General features: G+C 47.0%; 1 protein-coding gene across 3 annotated transcripts in view; it reads right to left on the reverse strand.

Annotated features, from left to right (window-relative positions):
* NUB1 (negative regulator of ubiquitin like proteins 1) overlaps window positions 1-20,528 on the reverse strand; it is a 97,158-nt gene that overhangs the window by 16,998 nt on the left and 59,632 nt on the right. For all 3 annotated transcript variants that reach the window (XM_069729766.1, XM_069729767.1, XM_069729765.1), the window contains exons 8-12: window positions 19,675-19,781; window positions 17,038-17,224; window positions 14,798-14,905; window positions 11,673-11,825; window positions 10,885-11,031 (exon numbers count right to left, since the gene is read on the reverse strand). In XM_069729766.1, the coding sequence (XP_069585867.1) occupies window positions 10,885-11,031; window positions 11,673-11,825; window positions 14,798-14,905; window positions 17,038-17,224; window positions 19,675-19,781 (702 nt within the window). The remainder of the gene's footprint in view (window positions 1-10,884; window positions 11,032-11,672; window positions 11,826-14,797; window positions 14,906-17,037; window positions 17,225-19,674; window positions 19,782-20,528) is intronic.

Genomic DNA, 20,528 nt, shown 5'->3' on the forward strand with positions numbered 1-20,528 from the left:
TCACCCCATAGAAGAAAGGAGAGCTGTATTCTGAGACCTTGGGAATAAAACAGGATTTTTGGTTGCTTACCGTAAAATCTGTTTCTTGGAGCCTCCATTGGGGGACACAGGAACCATGGGTGTATGCTGCTGCCACTAGGAGGCTGACACTATGCAAATAAAAAAGTTAGCTCCTCCTCTGCAGTGTACACCCCACCGACTGGCATTATACTCTTCAGTTAGTGAGAAAGCAGTAGGAGATAAATAACAAGGTTGAAAACCATAACCAGAAACTTGAGAACTGTAAACGTGAGAACAGTCATAGAACATAGAAATTGAGAAACATTGGGAGGGAGCTGTGTCCCCCAATGGAGGCTCCAAGAAACAGATTTTACGGTAAGCAACCAAAAATCCTGTTTTCTTTATCGCCTCTCATTGGGGGACACAGGAACCATGGGACGTCCCAAAGCAGTCCCTAGGGCGGGGAAAACAGACTTCCATCAGGCCAGAGGACTCACCCCTGCTGCCTGCAGGATCCTTCTGCCTAGGCCGGCGTCCGCCGAAGCATAGGTATGGCCCTTGTAAAATTTGACGAACGTGTGGATGGAACACCAAGTTGCCGCTTTGCAAAGCTGTAGGGCGGAAGCCCTGTGGTGCACCGCCCAGGAGGCGCCGACTGCCCGGGTAGAGTGAGCCTTAATCCCAGGAGGGGGCACTCTGTTCTTGACCCGGTAAGCCTCCAAATTTGCCATTCTGATCCAGCGAGCAATAGTCGCTTTAGAAGCCGGTTGGCCTCTGCGCGTGCCATCAGGAATGACGAAAAAAAAAAAAAAAAAAAAAAGAATCCGTCTTCCGGAAAGTGGACGTTCTGTCCAGATAGATCCTCACTGCCCTGACGAGGTCCAGCTTGTTCAACGATCGCTCCAGAGGATGAGTCGGAGCTGGACAAAAGGAAGGTAGAACGATGTCCTCGTTGAGGTGGAAGGTGGAAACCACCTTAGGAAGAAAAGAAGGTGGAGGCCGGAAGACCACCTTGTCCTGGCGAATGACCAAAAACGGAGGACGGCAAGACAGGGCCGCCAGCTCGGAAACGCCGTGAATAGACGTGATGGCCACAAGAAAGGGCACCTTCCAAGATAAAACCGATAGAGGAATCTCCCTAAGAGGTTCAAAGGGGGAAACCCTCAGAACGTCCAGTACCAGGTTTAAGTCCTCTGCGTCCACAAGGGCTCTGTACGGCGGGACAGCGTGGGCTACTCCTGGAAAGAAGGTCTTAACCTGTGGCCGAGAGGCCAAGTTCTTCTGAAAGCGGATGGCAAGCGCAGAAACCTGGCCCTTTAGAGAGCTAAGAGCCAGGCCCGAATCCAGTCCTGCCTGAAGGAAGGCCAAAAGAGAAGGCAGGGAAAAAACCATAGGCGGAACGCGGTTGGATTCGCACCAACGGAAGTAAGCCTTCCAGGTACGGTAGTAGATCCTGGAAGACGAAGGCTTCCGAGCCTAAATCATGGTGTGAATCACCCGGACTGAAAGGCCGGACGCTCTTAGAACCGCGGTCTCAACAGCCACGCCGTTAAACTGAGCGACCGAGATTTCGGGTGGCAGATCGGACCCTGGGACAGCAGATCGAGCCTGTCTGGAAGGCGCCAGGGAGTGTCCGCGAGAAGCTTGACGAGCTCCGCGAACCAAGCTCTCCTGGGCCAATCCGGGGCGATCAGGATGACCGACACCCCTTCCGCTTTGATCTTCAACCGTTTGGGAAGAAATGGAAGGGGTGGGAACAGGTAGGGCAGCTCGAACTGAGACCAAGGAATGGCCAGAGCATCGACGCCCACTGCGAGAGGATCACAGGACCTGGAGACGAACTGCGGAACCTTCCTGTTGATTCGAGACGCCGTGAGATCCCCGTCCGGAGTGCCCCATCAAAGACAAATCTGATGGAAGACCTCCGGATGCAAGGACCATTCCCCTGCCGCGAGGCCCTTGCGGCTGAGGAAGTCGGCGGCCCAGTTGTCCACGCCGGGGATATGCACCGCGGATATCACCGGAACCGTTGCCTCTGCCCAGAGGAGGATCTTGGATACCTCGGCAAGGGCCAAGGAGCTCCGGGTCCCCCCCTGATGGTTGACATATGCCACAGCCGTGGCGTTGTCCGTCTGGATCCGGACTGGAAGGCCACTGAGGATCCTTTCCCAGTGGCGGAGGGACAGAAAGATGGCCCGAATTTCGAGGACATTGATTGGCAGAGATGACTCCTGCGACGACCAACGGCCCTGAACCGTCAGGTGGCGAAAAACTGCACCCCAGCCGAACAGGCTGGCGTCCGTTGTCACCACCTGCCAGTGAACTGGAACGAAGGACCTGCCCTGGGAGATGAGAGGTGACGTCAGCCACCAGTTGAGGGACCGCTTGACCCGAGAAAAGAGTCTGTTTGGCCGATCCAGGGAGAAGACAGACCTGTCCCACTGAGACAGAATGGCTTGCTGAAAAGGTCGCGAATGAAATTGGGCGAAGAAATCGCTTCCAATGTAGCTACCATCCTCCCCAGAACCTTCATGGCCGATCGGAGGGAGGGAGGCCGAGGACCCTGGAGCAAGCGTATGTCCCGACAAAGAGTGGATCTCTTGTCTTTGGGAAGGAAGACTCTGGTCTGACGAGTGTCGAAAAGCATGCCCAGAAAGATGATGCGCTGAGAAGGAATAAGGCAGGACTTCTTCCGGTTGACCAGCCACCCGAAACGGGCTAAGGTGTCGAGAACAATAGACAGGCTTTCGTGGGCCTGAGCGAAGGACGGAGCCTTGATGAGGATGTCGTCGAGATATGGAAATAGGACCAAGCCTCTGACTCTCAAGATGGCCATCAGCGCCGCCATGATCTTCGTGAACACTCTTGGCGCGGTTGCGAGACCGAACGGCAGGGCAACGAACTGAAAATGATCTCGTTGCACTGCGAAGCGCAGGAAACGGTGATGTCCGGGAAATATCGGGACATGGAGGTAGGCGTCCTGGATATCTATTGAGCATAGAAACTCCTGAGCCTCCATGGAAGCAATTACTGAACGAAGGGATTCCATCCTGAAGTGTCTCAGGCGAACCCTCCTGTTCAGCAATTTGAGGTCCAGAATGGGACGAACTTTGCCGTCTTTTTTCGGTACCACAAAAAGATTCGAGTAGAAACCCGTGAAGCGTTCTTTTTCTGGGACGGGAACGATTACCCCGGATTTGAGCAGAGAAGCGATGGCTGAGAAGAAGCCCGGAACTAGAGCGGGGTCTCTTGGAGGACGGGATTGGAAGAAACGATCCCGAGGTCGGGAAGCGAACTCTATTTTGTATCCCGAGGATACAACTTCCCTGACCCATGCATCCTCTACTGCAGAAATCCAGACGTCCCTGAAAAGGAGAAGACGGCCGCCCAATCTGGGAGTTGGGCTGGAGTCTTGCCGAGAGTCATGCCGAGGTGGATCTTCCAGTCCTGGGCCTGGAGGATCTACCCTGGGAGAAACGAGGACGCCAGGACGGAGTGGGCCTAAAGGACACCGCCTTCTTCTCTTGACGTGCCTGTGGCCTCTGTTGCTGCTGGGAAAAGGAGTTTGACGCAGCGAAGCGACGAAAAGGCTGAAAAGAACGAAACTGTCGTCTAGGAGGAGGGCGACGAGGCTTAGCCTGGGGGAGAAGAGAACTTGTACCCCCGGTGGCGTCCTTAATTATTTGGTCCAGCTGGGAACCAAAGAGGCGAGAGCCCTGGAAGGGCAGACTAGTAAGGGACTTTTTGGAGGACAAGTCCGCCTGCCAGGCCTTGAGCCAAACGGTCCGGCGGATGGCAACGGCATTGCTGGAAGCTTGAGCCGCACAAGACGCGACATCCAGGGAGGCGGAAACGAGGTATTCACCAGCGTGGGAAATCTGGTTGGCAAGTTCCGCTAATTGTGCGGGAGGCGCCCCGTCCAGGATACCTCGCCGAAGATCCTTGGCCCATTTTGAAATGGATTTTGAAGCCCAAGTGGACTCAAAAGCTGGACATAGAGCCGCTGAAGCCGCTTCAAAAGCAGATTTCGCGAAGGATTCTATAACTCTATCGTTTGAATCCTTCAGAGATGCTCCGCCGGACAGTGGAAGCACCGTGTTGGTGGACAGCCTGGACACAGGTGGATCCACTGAGGGAGAGACCGTCCAATTGGCGGTAAGTTCTGGAGAAAAAGGATATAGCACACCCAGGCGTTTTCCCCTCTGAAAACGCCTAGTGGGGTTCTCTCTCTCTCTGGACAAGATTTCCTCGAATTCAGGATGAGGAGCAAAAAATTTAGAAGGTGGTTTGGCCCGTCTAAACGAAACCGCCTGATCTGCGGGTTCCGTAGAGGGATCCTTGATGCCACAGGTTTGGTTTATTGCCCCAATGAGGTTCTGTACGGTCTCACTCATGGTGGCGATTTGGCTAGGATCCAGCTCTGAAATATCCTCCGAAGGCGCATCAGATAATGCCTCGCCCGACTCAGGGGAGGAGGATCGGTGGGACACCAACCGCGGGGGAGGGCCAAGCGGCGAGATGGAGCGCGAAGAGGACTCAGACCGACGTTCCTGTCTGGACCTTTTGTGGCTTATCAAGGAGGGCTCGGGCGGCGGTTCCTGCGACCCGCTGGCCACTGCAGGGGTAACCGATCCAGCGCGGACACTAGGGTTTGAGATACCCGTGTTAAATCGGCCACCGATTGTGACAGAGAGGCGGCCCAGCCTGGGATGGGGGGGGGATCACTCTCGGGCGGAACAGCCGGGGGATCCTGGGCGGTGGGAACAATCGGGTTGCTGCAGGACTGACACAGCGGGGAGGACTGACCTGAGGGAAGTTTGCTGTTACAGGACGAACATGCAAAGTACGTGACTAAGGCAGAAGATGAAGAAGTCGGAGGACGAGAGCGGCTCCCTTTAGAGTTAGACATTTTGAAGAGGTCCCTGAAGAAAATGCCAGCAGGTTAGGGGACAGTGGGGCAGAGGAGGGTGTCAGTCTGCAGTGCAGAGCTACTCACGGCAGACGAAAAACCCCGGATAGCAGGAGCTGCAGGCCTGGAGGAAGATGCTGTGGATCCCCAGCGCAGATGGCGTGCTGTGTTCCCAGCAAGAGCGCTCTGCGAAGTTCCCCCGGCGCAGGAGCGTGGCACGATGAAGAGAACTCGTGCCCTGAGCGTCCAGCAGCGGCGTGGAGGAAGGGGCGGAGCCAGCCGAGATGGCGCCGGCAGAGTTTGTCGGGCGGGAGAAAGCCCGCCCGATGATACCGGAAGTGACTGAGCGCGTCACCGGAAGTAGGCCCCGGGGGAAGCCGGGGCCTAAATTAGCGGCCGGTGACCGCTGAAATGGGTGCCGGCGCCGAGGAAAAGGTGCGGGCGTCCCGTCTGACAGGCGCGGCAGCCGCCGCAGAAACAGCGGAGCGCCGGTGTCGGCGCCGGAAGTAGGCCCCGGGAAGAGCCGGGGCCTACATTAAAAGCCGGCCGCCGCAGGAGACGACCGTGGCCGCTGAAAAGGAGGGACTGCCGTGGAGATAAAAACAGAGCGGCTGTCTGTAGTGGGGCCGCGCTGCAGAGGAAAGGGTCTGGGGCACCGATTAGAGGTGCAGAGCCACCGTGGGAAGGTAGCGCGGCCGGAATTAAGAGCCGCCGCGCAAAGGATGGGCCCCGGAAATTGTCCCTAATTGCTGGTACAGGAAGGGTGCTGCCGCAGGAATAGCAGTGCGGCCGCAGAAATGCAGGAAGAAGGGAATCCCGAGGCCCCCCAAATACTCACCTAATATCCCACGCCGTCTACTAACCTTAAAAACGTGGAAGATATTAGACGTCCTTGGAGCTGATGGACGTCCTCGTCTCCTCCGACCGACAGGCTCTGGAAGGCGAGTGGGTGGGGGACGGAGCCAGGACCGGACTTCTGAGCACGCTTGTGTGCTAGGATCTTGGTCCTGGAGAGGGATCTATGAGGATACGGGGTGGCAGTACACGCCGTACTCATAGTCCGCTTTGTGGGACTACAGGTGTGACTGTTCACCCTGTATCCCTTCCGAAAACCTGAAAAAGAAACGACGCACATTGAGGTAGATAAGGGTCTAATGAAAGACCCGTGTCCACCTCCTACTGACACTAAGCTAAACTGAAGAGTTTAATGCCAGTCGGTGGGGTGTACACTGCAGAGGAGGAGCTAACTTTTTTTATTTGCATAGTGTCAGCCTCCTAGTGGCAGCAGCATACACCCATGGTTCCTGTGTCCCCCAATGAGAGGCGATAAAGAAAAGCGTGTGCTCCTCTGCATCAGATCTCGGAAGAAGGTCAGATTGTCATTTAATGTCGTCTATTCAGCAAGTGCATAATTCTATAAATCCTATGTACAGATCTGGAGACGGGAACGTAAGGGCCGATGGGGTCTGAGGGGAGGAGAACCCCCCGACACTGCCCTGTCCCATCCAGGCAGAGGGCTGCGTACAGAGGGGCTCGGAGGCTACTGGCCTGCAGTACACGGGCGCCACAATATACTTTGCTCCCACAATCAGTGTATATTTTGTATTATACACAGATGGTCAGGGTTTCTTGGAAATAGCGATTTTACAGCAAAGGCTGAATGACATGAATAATAAACACCACCCCTGTGGCTGAATCTCCTGCAGCATCCCACTAACCCCATCCTATTATCTGTAAACCATCAGTCTATGGCATCAAACGTTTATTAAGGACAGGTCGCATATACTACAGTTTATCCTAGAAATGGCTCAGCATTTGCAAATGTAATTCCCCTTAAAATACTGTGCCATCAGTATATGGAGCGGGCTCAGGAGATGAGCCCACTGCCATTTATCTATGCAAGTGCTGCTGTCAATCGCACGGTGCTGACAGGCGGCCAAAGCTGCCAGTGGCCATCTGAAGACTCACCTTGCTGCCATAGTTATACACCTATGAAGCTGAGCCATTGTTCATTTCACTATATACTGCAATACCGAAGTGCTGCAGTATATAGTATAGCCAATCAAGTAATCGTAGGTTCAAGTTTCCAAGGGAAAGTTTATATATATATATATTTAAAAAAAAAAAAAAAATTATATATATATATATATATATATATATATATATATATATATATATATATATATATATATATATATATATAAACAATTGAACCAAGCCCCCCCTTTTTTTCTTCAATACAAAAAGTACATTTTTGTCCACATCTAAAAATGTCCAATCTATGAAAATATAGAATTACTAAACTCATAAAACCCTGGTAAATGCCGTAAAACAAGAAAATAAAAAAAACAAAACCTCCTCCCAAAATGCAGTGAAAAGCTTTCAAAACGTTTTATGTATCCCAAAATGGTTTCAATAAAACCTGTAACTCGCAGTGCAAAAAACAAGTCCTGGCACAGCTCCACTGATGAAAAAAAATAAAGCACACAGAACGCTGTAAAAACAAAATCCTGAAAACAATAAAAAGAATTACATTGCGGTTTTCCTACCATACTTGTAATTGTTCTGCACATTATATGGTAAAAAAAAAAAACAACAACAACTTAATAAAAAGAAAAAAAAATTAGCAGAGGCAGAAAGCAGTTATTGTATGGTAGCATGGATCATCTCAGGCTGACAAATTCATAATAAACTTTTAAAAACATTAAGAGATCCATAGCAAAGTCTGCTGCCACCTGGAGGCCGACACTATTATCACGGTACGTTGTAAATGAAAATTGGCTCCTCTTCATCAGACCGTACCTCGCCTGCCAGCCTGAGGCTCCCTCAGTTTAGTGAGAAAGCAGTAGAAGCAAAACAACCCAATAATGCATTTTGAACGAAAACAACACAAATGCACTCCCAACCAGGCAACCTAGGATGGGTGCCGTGTCCCCCAATGAAGACTACTACGAAAAACAGATCTTAAGGTGAGCTCTAAAAAATCTTAATTTCGAAATTGCTTCATTGGGGGACACAGAACCATGGAACGTCCTAAAGCTATCCCTGGGGTGGGAAAATAAATAATATACTGTTAGCACTAAATTCTCCACTATTGCTCAGTCCGAAGTCTGAGCAACTACCGCGTGCAAAATCTTCCTGCCAAGATTGCATCCGAAGAAATAAAGGTGTAACCCTGTAAAACTTGGAGACGGTATGCACCGATGATGAAGCGGCTGCTTTACAGGGTTGCAGGACCGACGTCTGTTGGCGAACCGCCCAGGAAGCTCCCACCGCCCACATACAGCGCGCCTTAACTCTAAAAGGATTTTTGGAAAAAATATGTACCGTATGTGGTCAATTTAAGGAGCGCTATGGCTATAGAGCACACTGCAATAGATTAGTGGTAAACAAACCTCTTATTAAACCACTACGCATTTCGGCAGCGGACTGCTACCTTCCTCAGGTGGATTTGCTTCCCCCAGGCAACAGGACCCGAAGTGAAGTCACATCCTGTGAAGTGGCATCATGTGACTGGATCTTGGGCCCACATGGCCAGACCGGGAAACACAGGAGCGGTCCCGGAGGAACAGAGCAGGAGTGCACGGAGACGTCCGCTACCGGAGTTGGGCAGGGGTGCACAACCCTTCCAGGTGAGAGGCTAATCTCCCCACCTTTCATTGGAACATCCCAATTAAACCACCCGGAGCTTCTCATGCTGCGCTCTTCCATGTTTATTGTCTTACCTCTAAAAGGAGGCGCACTGGCCAGCGCCTTATAGGCCTGAATGATGGCCGTTCTAATCCAACAACCAATTGTTGCCTTAGAGGCAGCCAGGCCCCTGCAAGGGCCATCTGGTATGACAACCAAGGAATCAAACCGTCTAAATGGGGTGATGGCTGATAAATAACATCTAATCTATGCAGAGCCTTCTCGATCGGATGAGAACGTGCAGGGCAAAAGCAAGATAAGACAATGTCTTCACTAAGGTGAAGAGCCAAAATCTCCTTGGGGAGGAAGGACGGAACAGGTCTCAATACCACCTTATCCTACCACATTTACAATGTAATAATGGTGACAGACTCCAGGTGGTGCAGACCATCATGGTTCTCTGTGTCCCCCATGAGGCGTCCGAAAACTATATTCTACATAACTCGTGGATGGCTATTCTAGTTTTACATCGAAATCTCGTCTAACATTTTATGGCTACAGTCTGGCCTGTTAAGCATCATACAGGGGATATAACGAGTAGTCAGTTCTGCAGTCTTGTGGCTGGGCTTCACAGAAGTACAGAGATGGCAGACACAGGGGCCCGCAGCACGATTCATCAATCGCGACATGTGGGTGGAAGCCCCTTAGGAGGCAGAGGGGACCCATCCTTCTGTCTAACCACTTAGATGCCACAGTCACTATTAATCAAGGCATTTAAGTGGTTAAACTGTGTCACGGGGCGCAGGTAGAGGCTACTGTAATACAGTATATGACGCGAGCTTCGCTCCTGAGACCCCTCCGTATATGTGCACCTGTCATGTGACATACGCACAAGTCAAATGTAGTGAAAAGGTTAAAAACTTAATAAAAGTTTTTTTTTTCCTTCCTAGTAATCTTATAATGAGTCTGTGTTTTAAAATATTTGTTTTCACTGTAATGAAAACATTATAGCAAATAATCACAAATAAACTAAAGTGATGCACATTTCTGGCTTATCTAAACTCCTGGCTCGCTTAGTTCTGCCAAAATCCATTCTGGAAACCACTTAATGTACTTGGCTTCTTGGAGGTGATTTAATCACATATGAACACAGGGTATTTTAGTAGATTTGGAAAGTGTAACACATCAGTGTTAGGTATGGTGTACTTTATGTTCTCAAAGGGTTATTACAACAATGGCAATATATATATATATATATATATTTTTAAAGCACTGTATCTGAATGACTATTAATAATTTACACTACTAGCCCAAGAGAAGATTTCATGCTTGCACCCTTGTGTCTTTTTTTCATGTCATTCTGTCCCTTTGTGCATCCAGCTTCACACAGATAAATGGGCGGTCCTTATCTGGGAAATCTACATTTCCCAGCAGCTCATTGCTTCTCCTCAGTGCTTCAGGCCCCTCTCCTGTGTGCTTCCTGATAGAGATACATGGAGCTCAACATTGGCCATTTTTATTTACATTGGTGGTTTGTGGGGTTCCTGAGAGCATCCCTGAAAGCACAACAGTGCTGAGCATAGAATGGCTGAGTTACACCCCAGCAGTGAGAACAATGATCTTTTATTACAGGGTCATTAGGTGCATCTGCACATGATTGACCAACAGCATCAAAACTACTGTCGGATGAATTCATTAGCAACTGAAGATACAGAGAGCCCTAAGTGGTCATCATTGGAAAGGTGATAACTGCAAATCAGTGTTGATGAAAAAGATTGTATGGTCAAACATTATTAATTCTGCACGTAGAAAAAAATTAGATCACCTTACGATTTTGGAGGCAATCCTGGACAGTTGTATTTTTTGCTATGGAGCTGAGCATTTATTGGCAGGAAATTGCAAACTACCTGCCTGTTCTGCCTAGCACCGACCTCTGCCGCCTCAGAGCAGTCACAGACCACCCCTGCCGGTGATTATGTGGCTTCCAGACAGGTCATATCGACAAAGCAGTGTCTTTTCTTCTGCTCTGTCTATAGGGCGTCACTGCTGATATCTTGCTGATTGACAGCAGGCTCCCTGCTGCCTAAAGGTAGGGAGCTGGAAGTCAATCAGCATGACATCGGCAGTGACGTCCTACCGACAGAGCAGATCGAAAGAAGAAGAGCTGCTTTGTAGACGTGAGGTCAAATGAAGCAGCAGAATCGCCGGTAGGAGCGGTCCGTGAAGGCTCTAAGTTGGCAGAGATCAGGATGAAAAGGCAGGAAGTTAGCAATGAAGTTCATAGCCCCATAAGAAAATAAAGAAAAAAAGTACCTGATAACCCGTTTAACCAGTGGATGATGTACCTGAACTGCTCGGTCAATATTTCCTTGAGCTCGACTTAGTGCTTCTGCTGCGGCTGCCTCAGAGTACCCCATCCCCCTGAGAGTATTAATCTTGTCCAGCCTCTTCTTCCTCTTGTCCCGCTCTTCTTTTCGTATCTTTGCTTTCTCCTAGAAGACGTTACAGTATGATAAAAATTCTCATAGAATGATATTCAGTACATGTTCATTGTATAGACTCATTAGCTTGTTAGGCTAGAGTTATACCAAAGAGAAGAGCAATGCAAGACATTTAACATTATTATGCAAGTCTTTATGAATACATGTAGACAAAACAGTCTAAAAGACATATAAAAGAATGAAACACCACAGGTAATGAAAAAACGGGGGACACCAGCCAGAGAGATTAAACCATAATAGGTACCATGCTGAATAATAAGTAATAAATAAAAGAGGAAATATATTTAAATATGGTTAACCATGACAGAAAGCTTATAATAGTGTGCCTAAGTAGGCCTCCTATTTAACATACCAATCATTTATTAAGTATAGTAAGAGGAGTAAAGTAATCAGTGGTACTATGCCTAAGTAGGCCTCCAGCATAACATATCAGACACTTATTAAAGACATAATAGCAGGTAACATAATAGATATCCAAAAGATTCCAATGTGGTGGAAATGCTGTAGCAAGGTAGTGGCAGAGTCCCACAGTACCCAACGCGCGTTTCCCAAGATGAAGCATTTCCTGCGAAACGCGCGTTGAGTGCCATCACTTTTTCAGTGTCCCTCCATGTTGTGCCTCCTGACTGTACCTCTTGTTTATATGCGATATGATTTGCGGCATGTTCCACATTCCCATCACAGGCTCTCAGTGCCAGCCGAGCCTCCTGTGCCGAGCATCCAAGCTGTACAAGAGTCTCCACTTTTGTTGGGTCTATGGAAAGTTCATTATACAGTCTATTTGCCTGGAAGCATAAAATCAGAATTTGTGCAGTTCAGTATAACTCTCATCCTACACAATTTTGTAGTTAAAATGATATTCCCATCTCCAAGATCCTATCCCAATATGTAGTAGGTGCAATAATAATATTAGCAAATACCTTAAATTAGAAATGTAGTATAGTTCTTCTGATTCACTATGTCAGTTACCCCTTGTGCGGTGCGTTGCATCTGTTTAGGTATCAATGGTTACGACCACCAACAACTAACGGTCTCTATGAGTGGTTGTAACCATGGATACCTAAGCTACTGCAAAGCTCTTCACATGGGGTAAGTGACATAGTGAATCAGAAAAACTATACTCCATTTCTAATTGGAGGTATTTGCTAATATCATTACTATATATTCGGATTGGATCTTGGAGACGGGAATACCCATTCAAATTCCATATCTGGACCACAGATCTACATCACCAAACTCGCTAAGCCTCATGCATTGAGCATCAATTGCAACCAGTTTTTCCATCATGAAGGTGAATGGAGTTTGGAAAGTCAAGGTAAAACTAAATGTGGCGGTTCTGTTCACATCACATTATGAACTTAGTTTTTGTATATATGCCAAAAAAGATCCTGCCCAAAGTTACCTATAGCTCCATTCACCCCACTGAGGCCACAACACTGTACTGTCAGCCTCCATCAAGCTTGGAGTGGCATACGTTTCCCGTTGTGTACACTATTCTATACAAAGCTACTCAGTATTTTATCCTTTTATTTTTTTTACAATGGTATTGCTGTATTCCAAAATATATAGTTTTTTTAAATTGTTCATTTTCCATTTATTAACAAAATATAAAAAAGGAACAATAGCAATCATTAGATTCTTACAAATGATGTGTTAGGTATCATTAATGACCACAGAAGCCACTTCAATGAGATGGAAGATCATTCAAACACCAAGACCAATAGAATAATAAAATATGTCAATAACATACTTCTGATTTAGACTGATAATGTGAAGCAGGTATAATTGATGCAATGGGTTGCAGAGGATCCTCATACTATACACCTCCAACAGAGGCTTTTAATGTGATGTGAAAGAACTAGTTCTGGTTCATATGAAAATAAAAAATAGCCCAACACAGGTACACAGGGAAATAAAGGTCATTTTAGAAGGAATTTCTCCAGTTGTGTTTTGAGGTCTGTTCTAAATTAGCCTTTTAAAAGGAATCTTTGAGCAGGTTTTTGCTGTGTAATCTGAAAACTGCATTAAGTAGGGGATAAAACACAGGTTTCAGTGATGGCTCTCTTATTAAGCTCCTGCAGTTGTTTACTTGGAATGATTATTTTAGCACCAGGAGCTTATCATTGCTCAGACTACAGCAGTGTTGTGTCTGGTATTCCCACATCCACTCGTGTGATAAGCAGCTCACTGTCTATGGACCTTGTAGATAGAGCCTGGTGCGGGCGGGGGCAGCGTTCTCAGCTGTATTGCCAAATCTAAAAACTCTGATTGTGTCAGAGCTGTTGCTTTCCAGTAATCTGAGTGATACATCGTTGGCATCAGGGTCTCTTTGCCTACACCAGGCTGCTCTCAGATGAAGTAGCGAAAACCTGCTGACATATTCCCTTTAACCCCTTCCTGATATTGCCAATTTCCATCCGCATAGATATACAAGGGCTATTTTTCAGCGGGACTGACACCAGCGGTGAATAACACCATTCACTTTACCAAATAATGCACTGGAAAACGGGAGAATAATTCCAAGTGTGGTATTATATCTTAGAATATCAGATTGGTGGGTTGCAGCAGCTGCTGATTGAGATCAGTTGAGGAGCAGAAGAGCACAGCTCAGTACACTGTACAGTGGCTGGGTACTGTACATCCGCCCATATTCACATGGATAGGAGTGGATCTCCAGTAACCCATTGTGGCCAGGAAAAGTGTGTTTTCTTTATATTTCTTATACTTGCTGTGTGTTTATGTACAATATAACTCTAGGATTAGTAATGGATAGGCATCTTCTAGACGCTTCTCCATTACTAAGCCATGAGCCAGAAGTCACCGGACAATACAAAGGTGACATCAACCCCACAAATATGAGCCTCACTTGCCACCGCCACAAGGCAAGTGGGAAGAGCTGGGCACATTGCCAAAATTGATGCATCTAATAAATGTGCATTTTCTGGGCGGCAATATCCATGGCCCCTTACCTGCCTGGAATAGCAGCCCCCCAGTAGTCTGCTTTAGCTTGTCTGGTTGTCAAAAATGGTGGGGACCCCTCGCTGTTTTTTTAAAATTATTTATTTAAATAATAATAATAATAACAATAATAATAAAAACAGAGTGGGGACCCCTCTATTCTTGATAAACAGCCCAGCTAACTCAGACAGCTGAGGTTTGCAGCCCGCAGCTGTCAGTTTTGCCTGGCTGGTTATCACAAATACAGGGGAACCCATACCGTTTTTTTAGTATTTATTTAGAGCGCAGGCAGATGAATACTCCTTTCAGCCGCTGCCTGCACTCGCTGTAATAAGTTATTAGCTGCAGCAGGTGTAGGCAGATGAGAGCAGTAGTCCCATCAGCCGAAGCCAGTGACCGAAGCTATCTCCGGTCACAAATGCGGGTTCACTGTCATTTGAAGATTATTATTATTATTATTTGACAGTGTGGGAACCGTGGCTGTATGACTGGCGGTAATGATTTTACCTCCGATCAGAGGCAGCGATTACTGTGCTATATAATAATCAAACAGTAATACTTCTTGATGAAATCCGAGGTCGGGGTCCGTGCCCAAACAGTAGGTGTTCGGTACGGACGCTGAACTTTACTGTTCGGGTTCACCATCTCTACTTATAATACAATAACAGAAGAAAGTTTATACTTATTAGACAATACACAGATGAACACAAGTGATCATCACCCACCAGAATAGCGGTTATATAATTGGTCATGTGTGAAGCACGATATCGCATGCTACACATGATCCGCAGTATCTCACCTCAGACAGCTTCTCCATCGCCTCTCTGGCCTTACCGTTGTGGTAACTGACTATCCCCTGCAGCAGGTAAAGCCTCAGGAACAGCACCTTCTCTCTCCCGTAACTCCCCTGCACCAAGTAACATGACAAAAAGTCAATGCCAGAATGAATAAGTTATCAAGAACGTGTAACATTTCACCTTTATATTTGGGGGTTTTATTTGCTAATAGTTATCCACTATCAGCCTCGTCCCACCAATGTTTCTGTGGACCCATGGCCTCAGATATAATAATAGACCATTTACTAATAAAAGTCTGGCCCGGCAGTGTAGGAACACCAAAATAAGTGAGTGAGACTTGCATTAATGTCACATCTATACTACAGCACATTAGAAACAGCCCCCTGAATTGTTTTTTTGATTTGCCAAACTTTTCTTAAAATGCATATTGTTATACGCTCCAAAATAAACATTTAGAAGAATCCTTTCCCAGAAAACCACCCCTACTGCAGATTAAGTCACTTCTGATAAATAAGAATGGGAAATAGTATTGTGGACATTATAATACACTGTGGACGTATAGCTTAGCTGATTTAAAGGGTCACATGGCTTTGTCAAGAGACAATAATTCCAGGACACCCAAGGGTGCTATCACATTGCGCTTAGTACACGCTCGGTGGCCCCGTAGGGGAATATGCGCGAACCCCACTGCAAAACAAGATTTGGATGCATGCGCTGATGGGGCGATAGACTATAATGGAGCAGGCAGAGCGCACTGTCGTCCATCATCTTCGAGCGTGTACGCCTACTACATCTTAGTGTCCAGCTCCAGTAGGTTTATACAATTGAACATGATGCACGGCAGAGCGCACGTTCACTCTGCCGCCACCATTACAGTCTATGGCTCCATTGGCACATACCACCGAATCTGGTTTTGCAGTGGGGTTCGGACATATGCCTTTACAGGGCATGTACTAAATACAATGTGAACGTACCCTAACACACAGTGTCCCAGTGCACTCAACAGCATATACAAGAGGAGGATACGAGAAAGAGACAATTATCTGATCTCTAAAATATGATTATGGCTAAAAAGGAGCTTCCCTGATTAGGCTACTATAGTGAATTCAGGAGATGCCAGAAATGTCTGGAAGAAGGTCACCGACCCTCCTCCCCGTCCAGTGACGCACGTCATGCACCTTATTACCTATATATAATCTGTAAAATGGTATTCAAAAGGCAGACATATACTTTAAAGGGAATCTGTCGGTAGGATCAACTTTCCTAAGCAGATGACATGGGCATGCAGGTCATAGAAAAGTTGGATAAAATGATACATTATTCTTGAGAAATCCACATTTTTCCTATAGATAAATGAGAAGATCTATGGGCCAGACAGTGATCTCCCCAAAAAATTGCTTCCTGAGCTTCCTGGGTGTTACCAGTGTGAGACATGTATATACTGACAGTCTATTCTCCTAATCACATACAGGTGAGATCAGAAACAACACAGTACAGAAGAAGTGAACTTTGCTCAAAAGTGCAACAGCACGTGTCCTATCATAGTGCGGTCAGCTCTGCTGCAGAGCTGTGCCAGATTACAACTAACACAGCACAGCAGAGTTGAACCTTATCTCATTACAAGAACAGCTAGCACATTTGCAATAGTCTCGCTCCAGAGTTGTGTGTGATTATGAGAGCAAAGTGTCAGCCTATACATATCACACTGATAACTTCCCCTTCACTTATAATAACCTCTGAAGGCACATTCTCAGGGAGATCTATGGCCGGCTCATAGCCCTGAACGGATCATTTGCATATAAGAAAAACGTGGATTTCTCAGGAACAAGACCACGGATCAGATATCAAAGTATTTTTTTCAGCTTCCTATGACCTGCATTCCCATATAAATGGCTTAGGAGCATTAAACCTACTGACAGATTCCCTTTAAAAAAGATTTGTCACAATACAAGCTGTATTACGCATTATTAAAAAGATCTCTCAGACATGATGAGGCTGGTATATTTACTTGAAAAGCTGGAACAAAATGGTTTGTACAATCTTGAAATAAAAATGAGCTGAATTTAAAAAAAAAAACTCTCATTGTTTGAAGAAGGATTTTACAGCCCATCTGATATAAATGTTCAAACTAAGTACACCAGCCTCATCAGGAGTAGTAGACACATTTAATAATGTGTGGAATGAAATTGTGAAGCAGATCTGTCACCTGATTTCACAATACAAATGGGAGTTTCCAACATACTTTAATGTTGACCAGTCTTTCATGATTTTCTCCATAGCATTTGTTGAAGCACCTCTGGGAGATATTGAGCTTTGAATCGGCATCATCCAGGCAGTCTAATTGCCCCAAGCGGAAGTAGCACCACACAATATCAAGTTGCAGGACAGCGTAATTATCCACTGAACTTAGTAGATCTGTTCCGCAATCACTGGAAGACACAAAATAAGGGAGATAGCATTTCAGCAAGAGGAAGCAAGAAAGCAGCTTATTACAGTAAGGCTTAGTGCACACGGTGCGTTTCCGCAGCATTTTTCTGAGCGGAAATGGGTTAAAAACACTATGGAATCCTTATGCCAGCTAATTAAATGACAACCCTGAAGTGTTGTGCACATTATCAGTAAATTTCCATCAGTATTCGCAGTGCGTTTTTTTCTGCAGCATGTCAATTCTTTGTCCATTTCTGCAGCGTTTTTCACCCATTGACTTCAACTGAGTCAGTCAAAACCGCAGCAAAAACGCAGGTATAAAAATGTTAGCGGATTTGCTGAGTTTTTGTTTGTATTTTTACCGTCTTCCTATGGTGTTTCCCACGATGTCATCTGTGTGACAGGGTGGACACTGGCGCGGTGGTTCTTATCAGCGGTAACGCTATCATCGGTAAGACGATCGGTCAGAGCGGTGCGGGGTAATGCAGTCAGATGACAGGGTGACCCCACAGCTGTGACCTGCAGTAACACTACCGCTGGTAAGACCGTCGGTCAGAGTGCTGTGGGGTAATGCAGTCAGATGTCAGTGTGACCCCACAGCTGTGACCTGCAGTAACACTACCGCTGGTAAGACCGTCGGTCAGAGTGCTGTGGGGTAATGCAGTCAGATGACAGGGTGACCCCACAGCTGTGACCTGCAGTAACACTACCGCTGGTAAGACCGTCGGTCAGAGTGCTGTGTGTTAATGCTGTCAGATGCAGGGTGACCCCACAGCTGTGACCTGCAGTAACACTACCGCAGGTAAGACCGTCGGCCAGAGTGCTGTGGGGTAATGCTGTCAGATGCAGGGTGACCCCACAGCTGTGACCTGCAGTAACACTACCGCTGGTAAGACCGTCGGTCAGAGTGCTGTGGGGTAATGCTGTCAGATGCAGGGTGACCCCACAGCTGTGACCTGCAGTAACACTACCGCTGGTAAGACCGTCGGTCAGAGTGCTGTGGGGTAATGCTGTCAGATGCAGGGTGACCCCACAGCTGTGACCTGCAGTAACACTACCGCAGGTAAGACCGTCGGCCAGAGTGCTGTGGGGTAATGCTGTCAGATGCAGGGTGACCCCACAGCTGTGACCTGCAGTAACACTACCGCTGGTAAGACCGTCGGTCAGAGTGCTGTGGGGTAATGCTGTCAGATGCAGGGTGACCCCACAGCTGTGACCTGCAGTAACACTACCGCTGGTAAGACCGTCGGTCAGAGTGCTGTGGGGTAATGCTGTCAGATGCAGGGTGACCCCACAGCTGTGACCTGCAGTAACACTACCGCAGGTAAGACCGTCGGCCAGAGTGCTGTGGGGTAATGCTGTCAGATGCAGGGTGACCCCACAGCTGTGACCTGCAGTAACACTACCGCAGGTAAGACCGTCGGCCAGAGTGCTGTGGGGTAATGCTGTCAGATGCAGGGTGACCCCACAGCTGTGACCTGCAGTAACACTACCGCTGGTAAGACCGTCGGTCAGAGTGCTGTGGGGTAATGCAGTCAGATGTCAGGGTGACCCCACAGCTGTGACTGTGACCCGCAGTAACGCTACCGCCGGGTAAGACCTTCAGTCAGAGCGGTGCGGGGTAATGCTGTCAGCATGACCACACAGCTGTGACCCGCAGTGGTATTTCAATGTTTCTTGTATTAGTCCTAAAGAACAAAGTTGAATCTCATATTAGTTTTCTATTTAGATAATAGGGTAGCTGTCTAGAATAGTAAGACTTTTTATTGGATAAAAAGCCCACCTTAGTCCTGAAGAGCTACTATCCAGAAGTAGACCCTTAAATAGGACCTTCCACCAGGTCTAAAGTGAATAGCTTTTGCTCTTCTTTTCATCTCGCTACACCAGAGTATTACAATGTTTTTCTAATTTTAAATTGGCTCCAGAGCTATGGCCCTTTGATTTATTGGGCCCAATAAGCTAATTTTTATGGCCATTACAAAGGGGGTGTGGCACACAGGATGATCTGGGTGATATGCTCAGCATCATTATACCATTAATAACATGGGCTGACAGAGGGAGCGATCTCCCTCTGTCAAAATTCTCACATGCAGCTGTCACTATTGACAGCAGCATACAAGTGGTTAAAATGATAGATCTAGTGAGCTGCAGTCTGTGCCCCTGCCATCCCTGAGAGGTAAGTTTATGTACTAACGCGGTAACTTACATATCATGAGGACACCCAATAGCGAGAAGGGGGTTAAGGGAAGAGTGCAGCAGCACATAGGACAGGATTCTAAAAAAGAGCTCCTCTAATACTTTATTAGACTTTCACCATCATAATTAGTTTATGAGCTTGTGTCTATCACTCTATTTCAGAGTTCCTTCATCTCGGAGGGAATTAAAATCTTAGAGAAAAAAATATCAGAAAGCGTGTAACATTGTAAACAGATAAGAATGAATCAGCTTTTACCAGAAATGTTTGTCTGCATCCAGTAAGAAAGGCAATGCTGAGGCATACTCTGTTCTCTTCAGGAATGCTCGGCCCCTTTCATGATATCCCATAGCCAGCATCAGAGCCTGGGGAGAAGTTTTGCAACAGAGCGGTCAGAAATATTCATTCTTACTCTGGTGATAAATGGCAAAAAAAAATAAAAAACAAAATTGTGAAAAATAAAAGAAAATACAAGGACAAACAGAATGGACCCTGGAAGGGAAATTCTAACTATTACTCAAAGTTTAAAAAGGTAAAAGTTTGCCAACTCCGAGTACTGATATATTGTAATGATATGGTCACTCTTTCCAGGCTGGGAAAGTCTGCCAGGTGCTTCATTGTATCACATTTCCATAAGTGCTATGACAAATGAACAGTGCAGAAGTGATAGAATATTAGATCCTGCATAAATGTGGCGAGCACGGGATGGTTTACACATAGTAGCGTCATACACACATCGGCTCTGTGCGATCGGCTTGTGAATGGGCTCAGACTACGGACGGGCCAGCCCTCCTCATTATTCCGCCATAGACCATGTACAGAGACTGGAATCAAGGAACAACGAGATCTCGGGGACGGACAGAATGCAGTGACAATAAATCTGAAATATTACGCTACAGTTTCTAATATTAGAAGGCAATAAAGTTATTTGAACTATAGCACAATTATTCCCCAGGTTGGAATTATATTATTGTTCCAGTGTATTTAGTTTGCTGCAGGGAGAGCTGTGTCTACAGCTGCATGCACAGGACTGGGGCGAGATCTGGGCCATGACAATAACCGTCAATTTCCAGAGCCAGGAACTCAGGGAGATTTTGAGGTGACATTGCAGG

The sequence above is a fragment of the Ranitomeya imitator genome, chromosome 6, assembly GCF_032444005.1.
Source record: "Ranitomeya imitator isolate aRanImi1 chromosome 6, aRanImi1.pri, whole genome shotgun sequence".
Classification (NCBI taxonomy): Eukaryota; Metazoa; Chordata; class Amphibia; order Anura; family Dendrobatidae; genus Ranitomeya; species Ranitomeya imitator.